This window comes from Pecten maximus, chromosome 12, assembly GCF_902652985.1.
Source record: "Pecten maximus chromosome 12, xPecMax1.1, whole genome shotgun sequence".
Classification (NCBI taxonomy): domain Eukaryota; kingdom Metazoa; phylum Mollusca; class Bivalvia; order Pectinida; family Pectinidae; genus Pecten; species Pecten maximus.
The window spans coordinates 1,877,037-1,900,185 of NC_047026.1; the positions used below are offsets into that span (position 1 = coordinate 1,877,037).

General features: G+C 37.1%; 1 protein-coding gene across 1 annotated transcript; it reads right to left on the minus strand.

Moving 5' to 3' along the window:
- Window positions 1-10,651: 10,651 nt before the first annotated feature.
- LOC117340095 (plasminogen-like) lies at window positions 10,652-12,339 on the minus strand. Its single transcript, XM_033901883.1, has 2 exons — window positions 11,912-12,339; window positions 10,652-11,081 (listed from the first exon to the last, which is right to left on the minus strand). The coding sequence occupies exons 1-2, from the start codon at window positions 12,321-12,323 to the stop codon at window positions 10,852-10,854; spliced, it is 642 nt and encodes a 213-aa protein (XP_033757774.1). The 5' UTR covers window positions 12,324-12,339; the 3' UTR covers window positions 10,652-10,851.
- Window positions 12,340-23,149: the final 10,810 nt, after the last annotated feature.

Below are 23,149 nucleotides of genomic sequence, written 5' to 3' on the forward strand. Positions count from 1 at the left end.
GAAAAAATAAATAAATTCAAAAGGTAGTGTACCCGCATATCTGTATAAAATGTATGCCCAATTCAATTCAAACTTTATTTATAGTCGGTACATATAACAAATCAACATTAGCTCTAATGAGCTATTAAAATCGACTCCAACAGTAAAACACATGCACAGATACAAAAAGATAGATAAAAATAAATAAAACACTAAAGCATACATCCGTATTGACCTGAAAGTGAGTTATCTGATGGCTTAGAATTGAAAGATATTAGAATATGTCTGTTTAAAAAAAAAAAAAAAAACTAAAACAATGTTTTGGACAATGTAGCACAGCCAGACTTTTCTAATGGTTGGGGATAGCCACACCAGCGAAGTCTGCTTTGTATATTCATAGGCAATAGTGTTATTTAAGCAGCGCGCACCATTCAGTTTGTCTGTGACACATGTGGCAGTTATACCAGTAGGTCTGCCGCATCTAGGCAGTTTATCGCTTATATTTACGTTCTATTAACATATTTATTCAGAATTTATTAAAATCTCATGTCAATGTGACTTTTCAATGTATGGCGGCCATCTTTGTTTACATTTTTTGCAAGTGAGATATTCATACGCCCTCAGGGCAACTTCAGTTATACTCTCATAGATGAAGCTGCTTTTGGTAGGGATTTACTAGTAATATATAAGGGCATTGCCACACCAAATGTAAATATATATACATTAGATTGTATAATCAAAACGAAATTTAATTTATAAGAAAGAGATTATAAGAAATAAACATTGTTTATTCATAACATATTATGTATATGCATTATGTATGAAATCGAAGACGCGTTTCAAAATTTGTTTAGTGTGGTTCTTGAATGTATTAAGTGAAAGAGATTAAAATTTGTCACCAGAAGCTAGGTCATTTTTCTGTCATTTAAATGTAATGAAGAACAAATACTACAATGATCAACTTAAACATCCAGCAGCTTTTCAAGTTTTTTTTTAGAAATTTGCTGACATTTGATAAAACCTCCACGCTACATCTGATAAATAGGCCTTGCATTTTGATATTTGGTTTGTTTTTGTTTGACGTCCTATTAACAGACATGGTCATTTAAGGACGTGCCAGGTTTTGGAGGTGGAGGAAAGCCGGAGTACCCGGAGAAAAACCACCGGCCTACAGTCAGTACCTGGCTACTGCCCCACGTAGGTTTCGAACTCGCAACCCAGTGGTGGAGGGCTAGTGATAAAGTGTCGGGACACCTTAACCACTCGGCCACCGCGGCATTTTGATAAAGCTAGGATTAGTACAGTAGTAATTCGGAAATAAATAATTGTCCTATCTGCTTAACAGTTGTATGTTCACATCTAAATAAATAATTATATTCGTCACCGATTTCATTAAAACATAGATTACAAGTTCTATTCTCTTTCGGTATTCCAATCCATTATTTGAAGTTCTAAATTTAATAATAATTTGTTTTTCTTTTGGCCTTAACTTCACAAGATAATTTTGAAATACATTGTTTTAGATAGAAAATGTAGATCTCATTGAAGAGTTCTCAATATCGTTAAAGGGACATTCCTTCGTTCGGTGAGGTAGCACTATAAATCGGCAAAAGTTCCGGCCTATCACAAGGAGACTTAACACGAACATACCGCAGCTCCCAAAAACACACATACGCATTCACCACACGCATGCATGTCGCACGCACGGGAGGCCGTCCTAAATGACCTTAGCTGTTAATAGGACGTTAAACAAAATAAACCAAACCAAACCAAACCAAACCTTCGTTCGGACATCAGAAACGTGCACAATTTCTATTGATAAAATATATGCCAAATAAGGATGATACGAGTGTTTGTGCCTACCAGTAACGAAAGTAACGACGAAATATACAGAAAAATGACGTTTCGTACATAAATACCGTCTGCCTTTGCGGTAATTAGTGATACTTCAGGTCGAATTGAGATTTTTTATGATTTAATACTTGAAGCACTTTTATTTCCAGTCAGAGTAAAATTGCTGTATTAATTAATTCTAACAGTGTGGACAATGAAAAATGTCAAATTTTCGAGGCAATCCACCCCTTTATCAAGACACACAGAATACAAGTATAACAATATGATACGAAAACAGTACTAGAAATATAATAAGATACAATAAGAGTGATATTTTTGATAGTAGTTGAAATAACCACGAACTTCGGCTGGTGTGGGCCGAAGGCGGCGGCTAGCGTGACATATACAGAGCCATGTTCTATGATGGAACGCTATGTGACGTCACAGCCAAGACTTGCCGAAGTTTTATTAGACGTTTCGTCCCAAAATAATTCTAATGGATACAGTGTATATGAACTGGTGAACGATATTGCATAAATACTTGGTACACTATCGTCCATGAATAGGTAATGGATATAACACATGTATTGTGTATTAAGTCTGGAGAACTCTCAATATATCATGTACAGTATCAAATTGGTAAACGTCCCTGACAGCAAAGTTATATAAAATGTATCAGGAATGTACAAACCAAAATTTACGAGCGCCAAAATGTATCCCATAGTGACATTCCCAGAATGCGTCGGTATCTGACAATCAAGATGGCGGTTTGTTATAACTCAACTGTCTGAAACCATGCTGGCAATGAGGGTCGACATGAAGTGGCAGAGTGAAGCATTTCACTATTTTCTTACTAATTCACTTTTTTTTTCATCAAATCTTTTTTAGATTACCTCGTTTCATTACTCTTAACACATTGACACACAAAAATGTTTTGGGGTTAGGGAATTTAGGGTGGGGTGGGGCGCTTCACTTTATCATGGCCATGATAAAGTGAAGCATTTCATTATTTTCTTACTAATTCACTTTTTTTTCGCCAAATATTATTTAGATTACCTTGTTTCATTCCTCTAAACACAATAACACACAAAAATGTTTGGTGTTTTTAGGAATGAAACAAGGTAATCAAAAAAGGATTTGGTGAAAAAAAAGCGAATTAGTAAGAAAATAGTGAAATGCTTCACTTTTACCATGGCCATGGTAAAGTGAAGTGCCCCACCTCACCATAAATTTCCTTACCTCATATATTTTTTGGTGTTATTGTGTTAAGAGAAATTAAACAATGTAATTACCTCTATTTCCCCTATTGGGTCCCGCCCCTTTGGCCCCTTGGGGACAAAGTCACCACTTATGCAAAATCTGTCCCCCTTCCCCCAAGGATGTTTCTGACCAAATTGGGATCAAATCTATTCATAACTTTATGACTAGCAGCGATTTAAAGGCATTACCTCTATTTCCCCTATTGGGCCCGCCCCTTTGGCCCCTTGGGATCAGAGTCACTACTTATGCAAAATCTGTTCCCCTTCCCCCAAGAATGTTTCCGACCAAATTGGGTTTAAATCCATTCATAACTTTATGACAAATAGCAATTTAAACGAATCCCTTTCCGCCAAGGATGTTTCTGACCAAATTTGGTCAAAATCCATTAAGAACTTTTTGACTAGTAGCGATTTGAAGCAAATGTTGACGGACGACGGACGCTGCGCCATGACAAAGCTCACTGGACCTTCGGTCTAGGTGAGCTAAAAACGACAAAGCTTCTCAATCCAACCAGCTCCACGAAAACCACTAAAGACACCAGTCCAGATATCTACATCTTCCAACATTTATATAATTTATTATGATTGCAAATCCATTCCAAGGGTGATTAATATATGATTATCCATAAATTAACGAAAAGCATTAAGTTGTCGTTGGCGGGTTCTTCTCCGATTACAACCTACATCATTCCAAATTTGATCTTTATCATGTGACTACAGACTACAGGCTGTTTTTGCCTGGTCCTCCCCAACCACAGCCTGGATAATTTGTATATAGTATACATAGCTCCAATCAGTTGGTTGTCTTTGCCGGGTCCTCCTCAACAACAGCCTAAATAATTATCATGCTGTATTCATAACTCCAAGCAGCTGTTTGTCTTTGCCGGGCCCCAATTACAACCTGAGCCCCGTTCGATTTGCACTCTTCTAAGAAGAGAAGCCGTCTAAGAAGATCGTATTCCGTTATATGTAAATCGAATAAACCGGGAGAATAAAACAAAAAATAAGCAAGTTTTTAAGTTTTCTCAAACACGATGACACAAACATGTGCATGTATGTGTCATAAATCCTTCTCTAGTGAAACTCATCACTCGCACACTTAAAACATGGTCGCCGCCATCTTGGAAGATAAATCTTCCAGCTTCGAGACGGAAGAGGTAGAAGATCTTCCAGAAGCAGAAGAGCTTCAAATCGAGTGACCGGAAGATATATTCTAGAATGAGAAGAGTGCAAATCGAACGGGGCTCGGGAGATACAAACTCCATATGGATACAATGTAATACTTATTGTATTTTTCTTATTAACAGTCAGAATAGCCCCAGAGTACGAATGCTTTATTTATAAGCTTTGTAAATATATATAATCATGATAAGTGTTAATAAACGCAATGTTAATATAACCTAAGTCTATGTTGTTTGTATAAACATTAAGTTATACATAGCATTAGACAGATTACTAAAAGTTATCAGTTTATGTCAACGCACAATTACTCATGTTAAAACTTCTATACATAATGGAAATCTCCCGATTTCACCATACATCTTGTAATTTGGCGTAATTTTAAAAATACCTAGTATACACTTACAGAACTGTAAATGTAGTTTTTCGATGGCACTTAAATGTTCAAAGCCCCATACTTCTACTGAATACAAAAGTATCGGTAATACGTGGGAGAAAAAACGTTTAAGTAAAGGCAGAAGGATATATCTTATTTTCTTACATAGAGCAACAATTTCATTTTTTCTTTGTAGAGACTCCCATTATAATTTATCAAAGTTCCTAAATAGGAAAATGCTTGTAGAACCTCTCTCACTTCATATCATATTAAGTGGTGTTCAGACAAGCTTTGAAACATATGTATGGTAATATGATGTGTTGGAGTGATACAGACATCATCATTGGTAACCAAAGTTTGGAACCTTTAAGCGGTATTGGTTTTGTGAAGAACTCTGCTCATAACTGTGTAGCATTGGTCAGGTATTCGTTGACCAATGGTCGTCTAGGTTGTCTGTCTCTTATAACAAACCAATCCTTGTTATTGCTATTTCTAAAACTTTTTCTCAAGTTTTATATCTAGGTTTCCCAAAGTAACTAGGAAACAAGATGGTTGACAGTTTTTGGTATTGAAATAACGTCTTACACTTAACATGATAGTTTCCATTGTTAAATTATTAAAGTAGAAAATGGATCAGACATAAACATAGAAGCAATATGAAGACCATTCATTGCTAGGTGTCAATAGATCTCTTATACATACTAAGAATATATATATGCTTGTTTGTGGTTGCGTGGACTGCCGCACTCCAGAGAGTAAATTAGCTGTGCAAACTTACCAAGAAAAGGAGTTTCTTGCCATATTCTCTCTTATTCCAAAAACATTTCCTTTTAAAAGATCACCATGTTCCTGAACATCTTGTTCTTCAATTACCAGGTCATCAACTATTTCTGTTATGATGTCTTGCTAATACGTATGTTGTGCAGTATGGCACAAGCCACAATATATGTAAATGCTCTGTTAGGGTTTGTTCTCAGACCAATTGATAGGCAGTGTCAAGATTCAATATGTCTGCTCTATGATCACTTTGGTTCTGCACAAGGCTGCGTTGAACCGCTCCCTGTGCAGGGGCAAAGCTGCTGGTATTGATATGGTACTTAATGAATATTTTATTGAATATAAAAATATATTCCTACCAATACCAGTTTTATTAAAGTTATTCAATACCATGCTACAAATTGGTTATTTTCCAGAGTCATGGGCTCAAGGTGTTATAATTCCCCTGCACAAAAAGGGGGATATTGATAATGTTAACAATTACAGAGGCATAACATTAATTAGTCATTTAGCTAAACTTTTTACGTCTATGTTAAATAAGCGCTTGTTGAAGTGGAGCGCTCGTGAAGATATTGTTACCGATGCACAGTTTGGTTTCAAGCCTGGGTTTGGTACTAGAGATGCAATTTTTGCATTACAAAGCTTAATTGTTAATTCTATAGAACAGAACAAACGACTATATTGTGTTTTTATTGATTACAGTAAGGCTTTTGATAGTATTAATCATCGATATTTATGGCATAAACTTTGGAAAAGTGGTATTAGAGGGCGATTACTTAATGTTATTTCATCAATTTATGATAATGTACGTTCGTGCGTGAAACTTAATGGTAAATTATCCGCCATGTTCGATTTGCATGTCGGTTTATTACAAGGGGAATCTTTGTCTCCCATGCTATATTCTTTATTTGTAAATGATATGGAAAGTGAATTTATAAAGTCTGATTGTCAAAGTTACTCCTTACAGTTGATTAACCTGTTTATGTTAATGTATGCAGATGATACAGTTTTGTTCTCCGAGGACGTTACTGACCTCCAACGTATGCTTTACTGTTTACAGACTTACACTACTAAGTGGAATTTAAAAGTTAACACAGACAAAACAAAAATTGTTATTTTTAGAAAAAAGAAAAGAATATTACCTGGTGAAAGCTGGACGTTCAATAGTAAACCTATAGAAATTGTGGATAAGTTTTGTTACCTGGGTTTGGTTTTTAATTTTAACGGCAGATTTTCTGTAGCGCAAGATACTTTAGCTTCTCAAGGCAGGAAAGCATATTTTCAATTAAAAAGAAAAATGAAACACTTTAACCTTAACACGGAAACAAAACTCTCCTTATTTGATACATATGTTACATGTATTTTGAATTATGGGTGTGAAGTTTGGGGGCAAGATGTTTCGCCACAAGTAGAAAAAATTCACCTCCTTTTTCTTAAGGATTTACTTAACGTTAGAAAAACAGTCAATACCTCTATGGTATTTTTTGAAACCGGTAGATATTCATTTTATGTGCAACGTAAAACATCTGTTATGAAATATTGGTTAAAAATATTGAAATAAAAAAATTGTATTTTGAAATCATGCTATGATGCTCTAGTCGAATTGAATTGCAGAAAACCTAATTGTAAAACTAATTGGGTCTATCATATTAAGTATGAACTTTGTAGTTTAGGATTTGGATATGTTTGGAAAAATCAATGTGTTTTAAATGAAAATCATTTTTTGCAAATATACAACCAACGTATTCATGATGTTTTTGTTCAAGAATTGTATAATGCTTTTGATGTATCCCCCAAATGTTATTTGTATAAACATATTGTGGATTCCTTCTGTACTCAGTTCTATCTAATTAAACCTATCAATCATATATTTAAGAAGTTATTAAGCCAATTTCGTAAGCAGTGTCACAGTCTCAATATCGAGTCTGGGCGTTATAATAACATCCCTAGAAATCAGAGGATTTGTACTGTCTGTGATAAAAATGACGTAGAGGATGAAGTGCATTTTGTACTTCTCTGTCCGGCATATTCCGAATTAAGGGCGACATACATCAAAAAGTATTTTTATTGTCGACCAAGTGTGTATAAGTATATTGAATTATTCTTGAGTAAAAGTGTTAAAATTTTGAATATGTTGGGTAAGTATTTGTTTCGTGCTACAGCGAAAAGAAAAGCCCTGCTTGCAAGTAATTAAATTGATCTTAGTTTGTTGCTATTATTGATTCATCATTTTTCATCAGTGTCACTGTTGCTTCTGTAGCTTTTTATATAGTATGACGTCATCCGTTATGACGTGTCGTTACTATGTATGACGTCACGGTTTTGTCATATTAATTCAATAAGTTGAAACTGGTGAGTTTACAGTGTATATTGATAACACAATGTAGTTACAACATGTCTTGTACATCTCATTACAGTAGTATTGATGGTAATATTGTCCTCCGCCACCTTATGCTTGTCTATGTCATGATAATTATTAAAATGTTTGTACTGTTCCCTATATGCTTGTTTTGCATTTGGATGAAATAAAAACTTGTAAAAACTTGTGCCTGAAGTCATTGGTGTGCTTATATGGTATCATTAAATACCTACGGCAATGGTACCATGGACCTCCTAGCACTAGGTAGCAGGAATCCACTGTATACGCCTGTTATAAGGTTTGTAGCTTCATAAAATTTCTCCATTTATTGTTTTTTCTAATTGTGCCTATATGTGAATGTATATATAGATACATAAAAATTAATCATTCATCATTCATAGATATATCATTGTGTAAAGTGACATTTAGTTGAATTGAATTGTCAAAAGTAATATATCTTCTTATACGAAATAATAAATTGTTAATGTTCCATCTGCATAAATATTTTAATTTAGATACACCACAAACGATTTGTAATAAAGGAAAATTATATATATTTGTTTCAAGAATTTGGTGTATTGATGTAGCATGAATTATATAGGGTACAGTATGTAGTTTTACATGACATGAATGATTTTTACCAGGACGATAAGGCACTCAGTACATATTCTACGCGTTAATTTAGCCTATGAATAAATAATAAATAAATGTTTCTAAAAACGTAGCAAATGTTATTGGTAAACAATTAGTTATTATTCCCTCTGGGTTCATAGCCTATAAGACAGAAACCTAATCTCATAAACACATTCTCGTTCATTCGAGCAACGCCAGAGGGCGCCTTTACAAGGTATGTCGAGCAACGCCAAAGGGCGCCTTTACAAGGTATTGCGAGCAACGCCAGTGGGCGCCTTTACAAGGTATGGCGAGCAACGCCAGAGGGCGCCTTTACAAGGTATGGCGAGCAACGCCAGAGGGCGCCTTTACAAGGTAGGGCGAGCAACGCCAAAGGGCGACTTTACAAGGTTATGGCGAGCAACGCCAGAGGGTGCCTTTGCAAGGTATAGCCTGCTCAAACTCAAAACTGGTTCTGTTTTTATTTAACGTTGGACAACATATAATCCAAAACAAACCAAGTTGAATCCAATTTACCATGTTGAGTACGTGCGAGACTTTATTTAACAATAAAACGCTTGTGATATTGTATTTATTGTCAATATAAATCCATTCTGGGTGACAGATAAATGGAATGGCGCCATAAATATTTTTCTCGCACCTCGGACAGGGAAATCTCACGTGATACCCAGTGCTAGATTTTTCTATCTCGTCCGATCTGTCTGGTACCTTTACGTGAGTTTTGGCGGAATTTTAACCCATTCATGTATTCAACCGCGCAAGTTAACCAATATTATTAGAAATATGTGTATTCAAACTGTTTTTGTCATGTATTTAATTACTATGCATTGTTTGGTTGGTTGTTGTTTATTATTAAAATAATATGTACCGATTGATCATTGTTTTTCTTCTTTGATATAACCGAACTATATTTTTACGCGAAAGGACTGAATTCGAAGCGCAGATGAAGTGGTTAGTCGGCTTTGAACCGGGAGGCCCCAGACGGGATATTCTTACACTCTAAACGCATATATAGATGGGTTGTTATTATACAACTAGCTATATGTAAGAGGTGCGAGAAAAAAAAAATCTATTACCTAACGCCTCGGTTGGGATTATGTTACAGAATCTTAGCCCTCGACTGAGATAACCCGATCTCGATCACTTACAGGTAATAGATTTTATTAATCTGTCACTCAGATTGCATTTATATTGACAATAAATATAACATAACAAGCGTTTAATTGTTATATTTACACTTACTTATGTCAAACTCTGTCTTTCTTAAATGAATACGTTCTTTATTTTCATTAATTTCCTTGTATGTTCATTTGAAAGAATCGTATCTTAAATCAACTTCCTTTCTGCGATTAAATTGCAAACAATCTGACACACTTTACAAAGCCTTGCTGTGACGATGATCAACACAGGGCCAAACTGACATCATAGTAACGCACGTGTTCTCAGTCTTTCTCCTCGCTGCATTTGATTCATTCGTAGCGCATAGCGAAGCATTTCCATGATGTTGATCAAAATGACGTAACAATAACGTCACGTGAACGTGACTGCATCTATACGCTCATAAATGCAGCCCAGATTACTACTGAAGCAATGAGAGACTGTGATGCCAAATGTAAATATAAGTCATGAACAATATGAAAACTTGTCATATGCTAAAACTCTATATCAATAATTATATTATTATATATATATATATATGTGTGTATATTTTGTCTCGATATAGTTGTATTGCATGCTAGAGACAACGTCCAAATTTATATAAGATTGACGCCACTTCCGGGGTAGGTCCATATACAATTCAGCGCCATCTCCCTACTTCATTCTAAATTCTCTAAACGGTAACACATGGGACAATGGGGAATATTTGCTCAGGAAAGTAGTATATGACTCAGCTCGGATGGTAAGAACTTTTGTTTAGATTTCGGAGGTTTCGGGTTCGAGTCCCGGCCTGGCCGGTGACATTTCTCTCTCTCTTGTTACATATATATGTATATATATAAGAAAGTGGGTAGGCAAGAGTGTGTAAGCGTGAAAGAATTGAAAATGTACGTATTAACTCACTGCAGAAATTATTTCACTAAAACAACGAAAACGTTTGAAAAAATGAAACCTTACATGTGAAACACATTGCAAGAACCATATTTTGTAATATTCCGAAAGACAAATTGTAAACAAATAAATAATAAATAAATAAATAAACAGGTATGTATTATTTTTATTTCATTTACTTAAAATATACATTTTACTGTCATTTACATTCACTGTTGGTTTGATAGTGGTACATGCGTGTATATTTTTAAGCTAAAAACTAAACAATCGAAAATCACTTCCCCGCACCTCGCCCAATCAACCAGGGAGGACGGGTGCCATGGCAACACTCATGTAAAGGGCGATATAGCAACAGTAAACACGACCAGGTATGGTTTGTATAATTTGTTTCATTCGAGATCCCGAATTTAAGGACATTCTCTCACTGGGCAATAGTCCCATCTTACACGAGTAGAGGTCGTGTAACACCAAGGCTTATCCTCTCCATCAATTTGACACCAATTCTCAAGGTCACTTCGTCCCTCGAGAATCGAGTGCGAATGTGGTTCATCACTGTCCCATCTCTGGCATGGATGACCTGTAATTGTACAGGATACCCGGCCTGTGTACGAGTCATCGTGGACATAACAGTCGTTCACTACAAGTAAACAAAAACAATAGCCAGGTGACGTCACTCTCGTTCACTACCCTATACTTCAATACTATAGGAAGGCGTAATCCTAACTCCTAAAAGACAAAACAAGGGAAAATACGAACAAAAGATATTTCTTATAGTTTCGATGAGACCAAGCAGAGTAAGACCAGGTGTTCCGTTAGCGTAAGCGTCTCCTACATGCTATATGTAAAACTAAACCAACTCCGGATGTATTCACATTCTCAAATGATTTTGTTAAGTTCCGGTAGATTAAGCGGATTCTAATTATATCGGCGACGCCCGAGATACAAATCTAGGTAAAAAACGGGTTACGTCACATCTGAAAATGTGAACTAGGGTGGAGACAACGGAACCACTGGGCATGTCAATAAGCCTCGAACTCGTCTGACTTCATATCGCATGATTAAACAGAAGTAATTCATAATGTCAACCATATAACTTCTTCACGATTTTCTTCAACATTTCTGTAAACCTTGTGTTGTTAGTTCTTATTTTTGTCAGTATAGTAGACAACTGACACGAAAATCGTGATGATGGGAACACATTCTTGAATATCGAATCTTGGACATTTAAACACCGTAGTTAGGGGGAAACAGGGATGTTACTACAAAGAAACGGAAAATTAAGTTTCGAATTAGAGATAGTCATGAAATGCCCTGAGTGGTTACGTTGTCAGTAAAGTTCATCTGTGTACATGAATAATTATGAAAAAAACTGAAATCATCATTTTTTTTTCTCTATTTCGTCTATATCATGACTATATATACAAACAATGATGTTGATTAACGTTTATAATAAAAGCCAAGATTTACCTGAACAAGACACATTTGCTTCCGACCAATTGAGGTCTCCTTCACAACGTGCTACTGGACAATGTTGGTCTGGTTCGGCTGCTATCAAGGACTCGCATTGGTACAGAACCTGTGCTTTGGAGCCCATATCCGGCCATTTGATTTCGATTTTTACTCCCGTATTTGAGGGCGAGATGATTGGCGGGGCTCCGCAATCCAGGTCTTCCACTGGACAATAGTCCCATCTATCATTCGGATCCGTTGTGTAACACCAGGGACGATGCTCATTCCCAATTTTACAGCTGTTTCCGTAATCGCTCCTGTCTCGGTAGTAGCTTAGTGAGTGAGGAAAATCCGTATCCCATCTCTGACACACAGTACCTTTTAAAGTACAGGAAACTCTGCCTTCGTATTCATAGCCGTCCATCTCCATGGCACTACTGTTGAACACGTCTTTCACTGTATAGACAAATGACATATATATTACAGTCAAACCTCGATGATTCGAACTTCGTTGATTCGAATTTCTCAGTGTATCGAACTTTTTGCTTGGTCCCGAATTTCCTCACTATATAACGCTACTAACGAACCTATGTATGATTCGAATCGAAGTTTTCGATGTATCGAACTTTTTTCATGGCCCGTAATTAGCTATGATATTATAGGTAATGCACATCTCATGATTCGAACAAAAACGTTTACCTGTACTGACCCCATGGGTGTATTGCGTATTTTGCGAGAAGATATCGTCACGAGGACGTGAGTTTTTGTTCACATATGACACTTACTATTGGTGACTGCCTGCGAATTAATTCGAGATTGGTATTTAGAAGCATTTCTAGCACTAGTAAGCAAAGGTCTCTATTACATACATGTATTATATTTGACCTGATCTGTATAGACTCACAGAGGCATCAGATAGTTAGTTAATTACGGTGGATAATCAAGCATGGAGTAAAATGAGAATGAAGAATATATGTATATGAAACAAACATTGGTATGTATATGATATGTGCGAGTCACAACGGCGCACATTGCGTGGAGTTCAAAACCATAGCAAGGTAGGTAAATGTATTTGGCTTTGCCGTGTATGTATCGAGATTACCATTAACTGCTTAGCAAAAGAAAGATATGTTGGGATTGGAAAATAAACCTTGACTTTCTTTTATATATTCCCGCTACGGATGCAGAGTCAGGAAGTAAGCGTTTGAGTTTTTGTAAAGCTTGAAACAAACAAGAGGCCACGTCAACTCATAGGACAGTTACCATGCGATTTCTCCTTGACCTCGATCCTGACTTGACTTAGCCAAACAGGCCCATTATCCGTTGTAAACAAGTACTATGAACTAGTAAATTGAGAATGAGCTTACTGGAATTGTTTCAAAGGAATATAGGTATGGCAAACCTAACTCAAATATGTTACCTGAACAAGATGCAGGCGAATCGGTGTAGTTGAGGTGACCCGCGCATTTCGCTACAGGGCAGCTGTCGACTGGTGGTTTATCGGTAAAGGATATGCACGTGTATCTGGCCAGATCAGTGTCGCCATAGTGCGGGTACTCCAAGGTGTAACCCGAAGGAATGGGAACAGGGCATTTATCTAAAAAATGAGATTAGATTAGTTTAATTGTATATGGAGTATTGTAAAATAATGTGTTGAACAGAGCATATGAAAAGGAGGAAATACAAATGGAATGAGATATCAAAAGTATGCTAGAAAATCTTAAAGTTTACATATTTCCCTTCTTCAGCTTAGTAAACTCTGACTGCAAGGAATTAACGTATAAGCAGAGTAACAAGGTTCAAAGGATGAATAAGCGCGGAAATCTGTAACATATAATTTGTGACGTCGTCTCTTTGTGACATTGCGAAAAGTCAACTAGATGGCGTCATTTAGTGTTTTCTCCTGTTACTCGATTATTAGCCAATTGTTTCGGAAATAAAGCAAAATAACCCGTTAATCTATTTTCGCTTCGATTGAAAAAAATCGGAAAGTTTCAATGAGGTGAATATAAAGGTTCGCTCTGATTGGTCAAAAACAAAAACAAAAATTCACTGCAAAATCTTATATCAATCTTATGAAAATATCAAGTTCATTAGTTTGATAAATTTACTATATTTCACTGGCAAAAATGCAATAAAAGGATTGTTCCCCATTTTTACTGCGTATGCGACAGTATGTGCGCAGTTGGCAACAAATATTTTCTAAGGAGCGCTAACCATAGGAAATGTTCGTTGCCAACTGCGGGCAACTGCCGTTTTAAAGAAAAGGAATATGAGGGTTTTTACTTTTTTAACATAATACAGACAATTGATACGCGCTATATAGAATATCACACACTCATTTTAATTGGTGTTTATCACCAAAGGAATCAATAGTCTCGTGTCAGTATAATGGACGTCTGGTTTCAGTATAATGGACGTCTGGTGTCATTATAATTGACGTCTGGTGTCAGTATAATGGACGTCTGGAGTCATTATAATGGACGTCTGGTGTCAATATAATGGACGCCTGATGTCAGTGTAATTGACGTCTGATGTCAGTATAATGGACGTCTAATGTCAGTATAATGGACGTCTGGTGTCAGGATAATGGACGCCTGGTGTCAGTGTAATTGACGTCTGGTGTCAGTATAATGGACGTCTGGTGTCAGTATAGTGGACGCCTAGTGTCAGTATAATGGACGTCTGGTGTCAGTATAAGGGACGCCTAGTGTCAGTAAAATGGACGCCTAGTGTCAGTATAATGGATGTCTGGTGTCAGTATGATGGACGCCTAGTGTCAGTATAATTGACGTCCGGTGTCAGTATAATGGACGTCTGGTGTCAGTATAATTGACGTCCGATGTCAGTATAATGGACGTCTGGTGTCAGTATAATTGACGTCTGTTGTCAGTATAATGGACGTCTGGTTTCATTATAATGGACGTCTGGTGTCAGTATAATGGACGTCTGGTGTCAGTAAAATGGACGCCTATTGTCAGTATAATGGACGTCTGGTGTCAGTTTAATGGACGTCTGGTGTCAGTATGATGGACGTTTAGTGTCAGTAAAATGGACGCCTATTGTCAGTATGATGGACGTCTGGTGTCAGTATAATGGACGTCTGTTGTCAGTATAATGGACGTATGGTGTCAATATAATGGACGTCTGTGTCAGTATAATGGACGTCTTGTGTCAGTATGATGGACGTCTGGTGTCAGTATAATGGACGTCTTGTGTCAGTATAATGGACGTCTTGTGTCAGTATAATGGACGTCTGGTGTCAGTATAATGGACGTCTGTTGTCAGTATAATGGACGTATGGTGTCAATATAATGGACGTCTGTGTCAGTATAATGGACGTCTTGTGTCAGAATAATGGACGTCTGGTGTCAGTATGATGGACGTCTGGTGTCAGTATAATGGACGTCTGGTGTCAGTATAATGGACGTCTGGTGTCAGTATAATGGACGTCTGTTGTCAGTATAATGGACGCCTAGTGTCAGTATAATGGACGTCTGGTGTCAGTATGATGGACGCCTAGTGTCAGTATGATGGACGCCTTGTGTCAATATAATGGACGCCTGGTGTCAGTATGATGGACGTCTGGTGTCAGTATAATGGACGTCAGGTGTCAGTATAATTTACGTCTGGTGTCAGTATGATGTCATTTTAAACGTCAGACATATAAGCTGATCAATCCAATTGCTGGTATTCCTGCTATTTAGTGTTGTATTCCTATATAGAGAATCAGGAAGCTTGTGACGTTATATTACATTTTATTGCTCATTATTGTTTGTCTCTTGACATGTAAATCCTTTCAAGATTTAGTTCGGACTGTGAGTAGAAATCTACACGGCGTTAGTGAGTACATTTTACTTACCTGGGCCAACCGTGTTCGGCAACGCTCTCTCTGGAACATCATATAAATACAAATCAAGTTCAATTGACCGTCATTGGTTGGAATCATTATCTGGAAACTTCGATTGTAAGTACATAGTACAGAAATTTAATGTTAAATCAGTAAAGTTTCGTTGGGTTTTAATTTTCGTTTATTTCATATCCACGACTTTTCTTTGTCGTAGATTTTAGAGGTATGCGTTACCTTTACCAAATGCATTGTACAGTAAAACATGGATAAGTCGAAGTTGACCGGACGAAGAAAAGTCGACTTATCCAGCGGTTCGACTTGACCGTGTTTCTATGTACGGACATTCATCAATTGCCTACATTTCTTGTAAGATCGTGGAACAAAGCTATATATGAAATCAGACATTTCATACCATAGCAATGATTTTTTTTAGCGAATTTAACATGACAAAAGAATACAAACATTATCGGAATGAACTCAAGTCTTTCGTCCATAAACATGATATATGAAGCATATCTGAATCAGTCTGATAAAAAGTATACCTTTAATTAAAAATTAATGGCTGGCATTTCCTATACCACGAATAATTTGTTCAGTTTAACATTGACACACTAACCACTTAACAAAAAAGTGTAGCAACTCGTGTAATCTGTTGTCCGATCGTGACAAACATTGCTGACATGTGATTGGAGGAGACCATCATATGAAACCCGGATGTAGATGTTTACTTCATTGTTTCATTCATTTGGCAACGACAAGAAAGTGCGTTAAATGAGCCTCATGGTCCCATAAATGTTTCATTTGCAAAGCGATAACAAATGAAAGCACATGTGTGGTGTAATCAAGTCCATGTTTGGTTACAAAGATTTGCTGATGATATAGGACAATTAAATATTGTAAACATACTTATTTTAGCGCAATCAAATTTTAGCGCATTTGCAGATTTTAGCCAGTTAGCGCAATGATGAATTAGCGCATCCACAGAACTTTCTATAGAAATAGAACGTACAAAAAGTAATTAGCGCAATCATGATTTAGCGCAAGGCTTCCAGCGCGAAAAGCGCTAAAATAAAATTACCGCTAAAATATGTACGTTTACAGTATCTTAAAAATGATAACAGTATTGACGTTAGTACACGTATTGCCATTTTATATTATTCAAAATCATTCGACATTCTATGAAGACGAATATATATGCAGTTTTGATGCAATATTGACCATAAAACGGATTTTAATTATTTGACTTTAAAGCTACATGCTCACGAAGAAATATATATCAATGTTTACATTTTGAGCTTTTTACAGTTTTCGGACTTGATACATTCCTAACAGATTATCGTGAATCAGAAAATGAAAGAAAATGTGTATTTATGAAAGTATACGGGGAATTCCCAAAAATAATAACTGTGGCTGCCGGACCAAGTTTCTCTGAAAATTAGTCCCACAATGCAACGACGGGTTTTACAGTCCATACAAAATGGCGGAACGCCGAAAGCGTGGACCTGTGAAAACGCAGACAGATTCTGTCAAAAAAAAAAAAAGACGCAAAAGTGAGTGGAATCGGCAAAACCTGAGTAGGTCCTTAGGAAAGGAAATAATTCGTTGGAACTTAGCGAGAGAAGAAAATGGAATAAACTCGAATTCCGATTTTGCCGGACGTCTATTGGGTTGCTGGTTAGTTTTTGAACGGTGTCAACTTCATCGTTCTAAGATTTTATCGATGTTTTGTTGTATGCATATTGCTACATTTTAAAATTAAGTATTCAAATGTAAACTATATTTGTTTATTTTGTTCAGTTACCTGGGTATTACGTGAATATTCTGTTAATATGTTTAAATGAAAGCATTTTTAGGCAAAGTTCACGTATGCTCGATTATGTAAACAACGGTCATGTGTTAGTTTATGTGTAGTGCACGTTGTTAGCCTCATTCTCGGCTCTGTGACAAATTTCGCGATAAATATAAATGCGGCGAGTTGTCTTTATACACTGATGTCTCGAGGACGCCCCCAGTGGTCATTTTAAAGTTAGGAGAGCGTAAATGAGCATCTTGGTTTGCCATTAATACATGTGTGTAACTAGAATTTTAGGTTGTTTGGGACTATGTGGCTTTAAAGCAGAAAGCATTTACATAAAAGAAAAATACAATGAAATTTTGCTGGTAATGAAAATATTACCTGAATTGTTCTCATCACTAATGTTTAAAAATCATTAAAGATAAGTTCCATATCACAAGATATGATCCAGAACTAGCAATGCTGTACATTGTCGATCCACCATCACACGAAAATCATGAAAATCATGTGATTAAGTAAAAATTATAAAAAAAAAAAAAAAAAAAAATGAAATACTACCTTTGATTTTGAAATACTGTTGGTATTCTGTTAGTTTCTGTTTTGGTGATCCACCACCACATGAAAATCATGGGATTAAGTAAAAAAAAAATTAAAAATTAAAAATTGAATAAACAGAAAATACCTTTGATTTTGAAATACTGTTGATCGCTTCCTACTGAGCAGGTCGATGACGTGTTGGGGTCCTCGATAATGATTCTACACTCGCCAGTGGTAAAATCGAAGGAGAACGCTTTTTGACTTTCCAATATGGCTTTGTACGGCACATTGTGTTAGTGTCACAGCAGGTAAGTGTGACGTCACGGTCAACACTGACATACACGTCATAGACGTATACCTACTCCCGATATTTGTAGCAGACGTCAGACATGCAGCACAGCAAACAAGAAAAACAATATCATATATTCCCATGTTTTGTTTTCCACGTGGAACTGTTTAGTATCGGTTGTTACAAGTAAATCTATCAAAACATTATATAAATCGAAGTTTTGATAAATGTTTAAACAAAAGATTTGCAGGGTAACTGGAATTCAAGTGGTCGTGTGTTGGTTGTAAAAGTTAAACTGTGTATGCCGAGGTTCTCCCGGGGCGATAAGACACTAAGTAAAAATGTCATCTAACTGATGAATAAATAAACGTTTAAGTTATGTTTATTGATTTCAAAGGTACAGTAAGCAAATTATTAATCAGTCTTGAGACAAAACACCAACGTCAGGGACGCATTCCTAAAGGTTGCTAATAGAGACTGGTATAGTAGTGTTTGCTTATATATAAAACTTTGATGAGGCGCCATTATTTAATAGAAAAAAAGTATACATGTATTTATAGTATGACAGGCTATATTTTCAGGATTGGTCTCCATTTCCTCTTTTTTGTTCAAGCTTCCCTCCGATTTAGATGTTTATGCTGCTGTTGATATAGTTTCTGGACAAGGAAATGGTCTTTGATGACATAGACAAGTGAATTAAGATTCAAAGATTTGTGTGAGGACAATGAATGGTAATTTTCCAAATACTAACGATTCCTTATCGAAAAAAGGACGAGAAGAATGTTACAAAGTGTTCAGGTCTCTCTGCAGTAGTCCCTGTACTTCTTGACATTCTCATAAACAATGAACTATATCTATCACACAGATTACATAATTTGATTTTCCAGTTGCGCGCGCATCGATGGTGGATGTCCTGAAAATGGCTCTCTAGACTGATTATCCAAAATCCGTCAACATCGCTACTTAATCTATATCTCATTCATCCAAGAGGTGGCGAATATGTAGATAAGATGTAGTTTAATCCTTTTACCATATTTTTGAACGATCTCTGGACCGTTCGGTCCTTATATTTGAGTTTTGCAATTAGGGTCCCAGGTCTGTCTAAATCCAATATGTCGTCTCGTGTTGAGGGCAAGATTACTGTAAGTAGAAACCTTTTATTATACCTTATAACTCTTTTTTTTTCACACAATCGTCTGCTATACAATGTAGATATATGCAATTTTAACATCTTGACATATATCATTATTATTCATGAGTGCTGCGAAGCTCCAAAAATATTTAGATAAAGCTCAGCCTTCCTCGGCTCATAGTGGTGAACCCCGTAGACAAGTGCTGTTTCTATCTGATAGTAAGGGTCTTCGCCTACGGAATGTTGCTGAAGGACCAGTAGAGAAAGGGTTTGTGTGGAACTGTAGACCCGGTAGAAACACCAGGACTACCATCAACTACCTAACAGAAAACGCCGAGTCGCTGATACGCTTATACACAACCCTCACAATCTTAGTGTGGACAGGGACATGCGACCTTACCAAAAAACTAGACAAATTCATCAGTTTTAATGACGGTGCCGTGGAAGATGTCATAGAGCAACTCGGAAGACTTGTATCCCTCGCTCGTCGCTACAAGGACTCTATCACTATAACAGTACTTGAGTGCCCGTATTACAGTATCCGAATTTGGAACGCTAACAAAGGACACCCAAATCCTGGTATTTTTGCTGATGCTGATAAGATATTGAGAGAGAAAGCCGAAGCCCTTAACCGAGGTAAACATGCAATAAACAAGGAAATGAACTCCTTCTCACCAAAGTTATCACTCGATATGGTGAAATCTAGGAAGAGCAACAAAGCGTACACTACAGAAAAAATATCATTTTCTCTTTTAACTGATGGTGTTCACCCAACAAACCTTCTGTCAGAGTACTGGATGAGGAGGATAACCGAATATCTCTCAGCGGACTCGTAACAGAGGAAATACTCGCTTAGTCGCTTAGTGTATATTATAAAACATAAACTCTCTGTGTCAGCACTGATAGTTGTTTGGGGATTGCTCCGCCACTATCAAGGCTACACACGTACTACAATCAATATCCAGCGTCTTGAGTTAAAAGATGGACAATGAATAATAAAAATTGGCTTAAAGTATGGACAGTGATTAGTAGTCGATAGATGTTTGGGGATTGCCCTGCCACTATCTAGACTTATACGTCGTCTAATTATACGTTTATATACCAACTGAATCCATAACATGGAAGAACACCTTAAACGTTATAAACCGGAAGACTCTCTCCATATGTGCGGTAGATGCCAAAATGAGTTAGAACCTGACACGCGTCATATTATGTGTGACAATTGCGGGCTATACTTTTGTCAAAAGTGCACCAAGATATCTGATGCAGCCTACCAATGTATAACCAAGGGAGAGCTAGAGAACATGACTTGGACGTGCCATGTCTGTATAAGGACCAAACCTACGTTGGACCATATAAATAACTCCCTCAAGAGCCTGTGCGTCAGCTAAGGGTACTATCAAGGATGAAATGAAGCATACGAAGGATGAGATTGTCCAGGACCTCAAAAGCAACATCTTTGACCTTGTAGATGAACGAACCAAGGAGCTACAAGACCGGAAATCGAAAGAATTAAATATTATTTTATTCCATGTTCCGGAGAGCACCACACAAGGCAGTAAAGAAATAAAGGCGAATGATACGTGTGCATTCTCCGACCTCTGCAAGGTCTTGTATGATAGTATCCCTGAAACTGCGGCAAGTTATAAGATTGGGAGATATAACAAAGACTCCACTAGACCCCTAGTGTACGTGTTAAAGAACAAACAAGATCGTAAGCTGCTCCTGGAGAATGCTCGATACATTAAGGAGAAGGTGCCTGACCGACTCAAGAAAGTAATTTTGACAAAATACCTCACAAAACTACAGAGAGAGGAGAGGAAGACTAAATACGTAGCCAAAACGAAGGAGAGGCAGAAAATCACTCGACAAGAAAAACCAGAAGAACCTCCAATGCGATTAACAACCAAAACCAGGAGAGTACCCCAAGCTGTATCTCGTAGGAGTGACCTGCTGTTTGGGGATCGCCCCGCCACAGGTCCCCCTGTCAAACCATCAAATGTTACACCCACAGGACAAGGCACTAAGGGTATCATAAACAAATGACAACATATACGACAAATTTTATAAGCCCAATTAAGAGCCAATCGCCTCAAATAATGACAGAAATAGACAGAAATAACCCAGATGTCATATATCTAACAGAAGTCCTACCAAAGATATCTTCTTACCAGTATGACGACCGCATATATCAACTGGACAATTACCATCTAATTAGGGCAAAAAATATGAGGAGAGGCTCAATTATATTTACAAAAAGTGAAATCAATGCCGAGTATGTCGAAATTGATCCTCTTGCCGACCAAGTAGCCTGCAAAATAAGTCTCAAAAACCGTGACCAACTACTAATATGCAATATTTATAGGAGCCCAAACAATGCCGAGCCTGATAACAAAACTGAAACTATCAGAAGATCAAAATACACCTTTGAAAAGGACTTGGCTGAAAAGATCAAAACAAACCCGAAGTTATTCTGGAAATATGTCCGCTCAAAAACAAAAACGGCCTCCACTATTACCAATATCGAAAAGCCTACTGGAGACCTAGCAACAACACTAGAGGAAATAGCTAATACAATGAACAACTACTTTGCCAGTGTATTTGCCACCAATGCCCCTATAAATGCCACTCCAACCCTTACTGAGAGGACATACAACAGACCATTAGAAGACATAACAATAACAGAAGAAATTGTTGTCAAGGCCATCTCAAAAGTCAATCCTAATAAATCACCGGGACCCGACAACATACATCCGATGTTGATGGTGAAGACTGCCCAAGAAACTAAACACTTCCTTACCCCCGTCTTCAATAAGTCAATCCAAGAAGGGAAACTCCCGGATGATTGGAAAAAAGCAAATGTCTGTCCAATATTTAAAAAAGGCTCAAGGAAGGATCCCTCCAACTACAGACCTATAAGTTTAACTTCCGTACCTTGTAAGATCCTCCAGCGAATAGTTAGGGACGAGATAGTCAAACACATGGATGAAAATAACTTCTTCTCCAAAGAACAGCATGGTTTTAGTCTGGGCCGCTCCTTGCTATCCAACTCCTTGAATCCATTGAAGATTGGATCTCGGCTATGGATGAGGGTTGTAATACTGATGTAATATATTTAGACTTCAGCAAAGCTTTTGACAAGGTCTCTCATAGCCTCTTGCTATACAAGATTGAGAAATATGGAATCAAAGGAAATGCCCTCAACTGGATTAGGGACTTCCTAACAGGAATCATCTTCGCTAGCCAAGGCTTCTGATTACGTTACACTCCACGAACCCTTGGCGGATATAGTCGTCAGTTCTGGCCCTCTAGCGGAGATTCGAAATTACCACCCTTTATTCATGAAATTTTCGACCAATCAAAATGAGCGTTACCAATGTACTTCATCGGTGATGTTTACAGACACACATGAAGGCTTGTGTCAATTTCGATGAGATGTGTGATCAATGACTTCTATCAATTGATCCAACACTGTGAATGTTTCCCCAAAGATTGTACGTCTCTGTATATAGGTAAAATGCCATGACATAGTCGACAATGTAGCTCTGTACTGGGTGCCGCAGTTTTTGTTTAATGCGAAACCAAGCCTGAATGTAAAACGGTATTTGATTGGTTGCCCTGGGATTCCAGGGCGCGACGGTTTGAACACGACT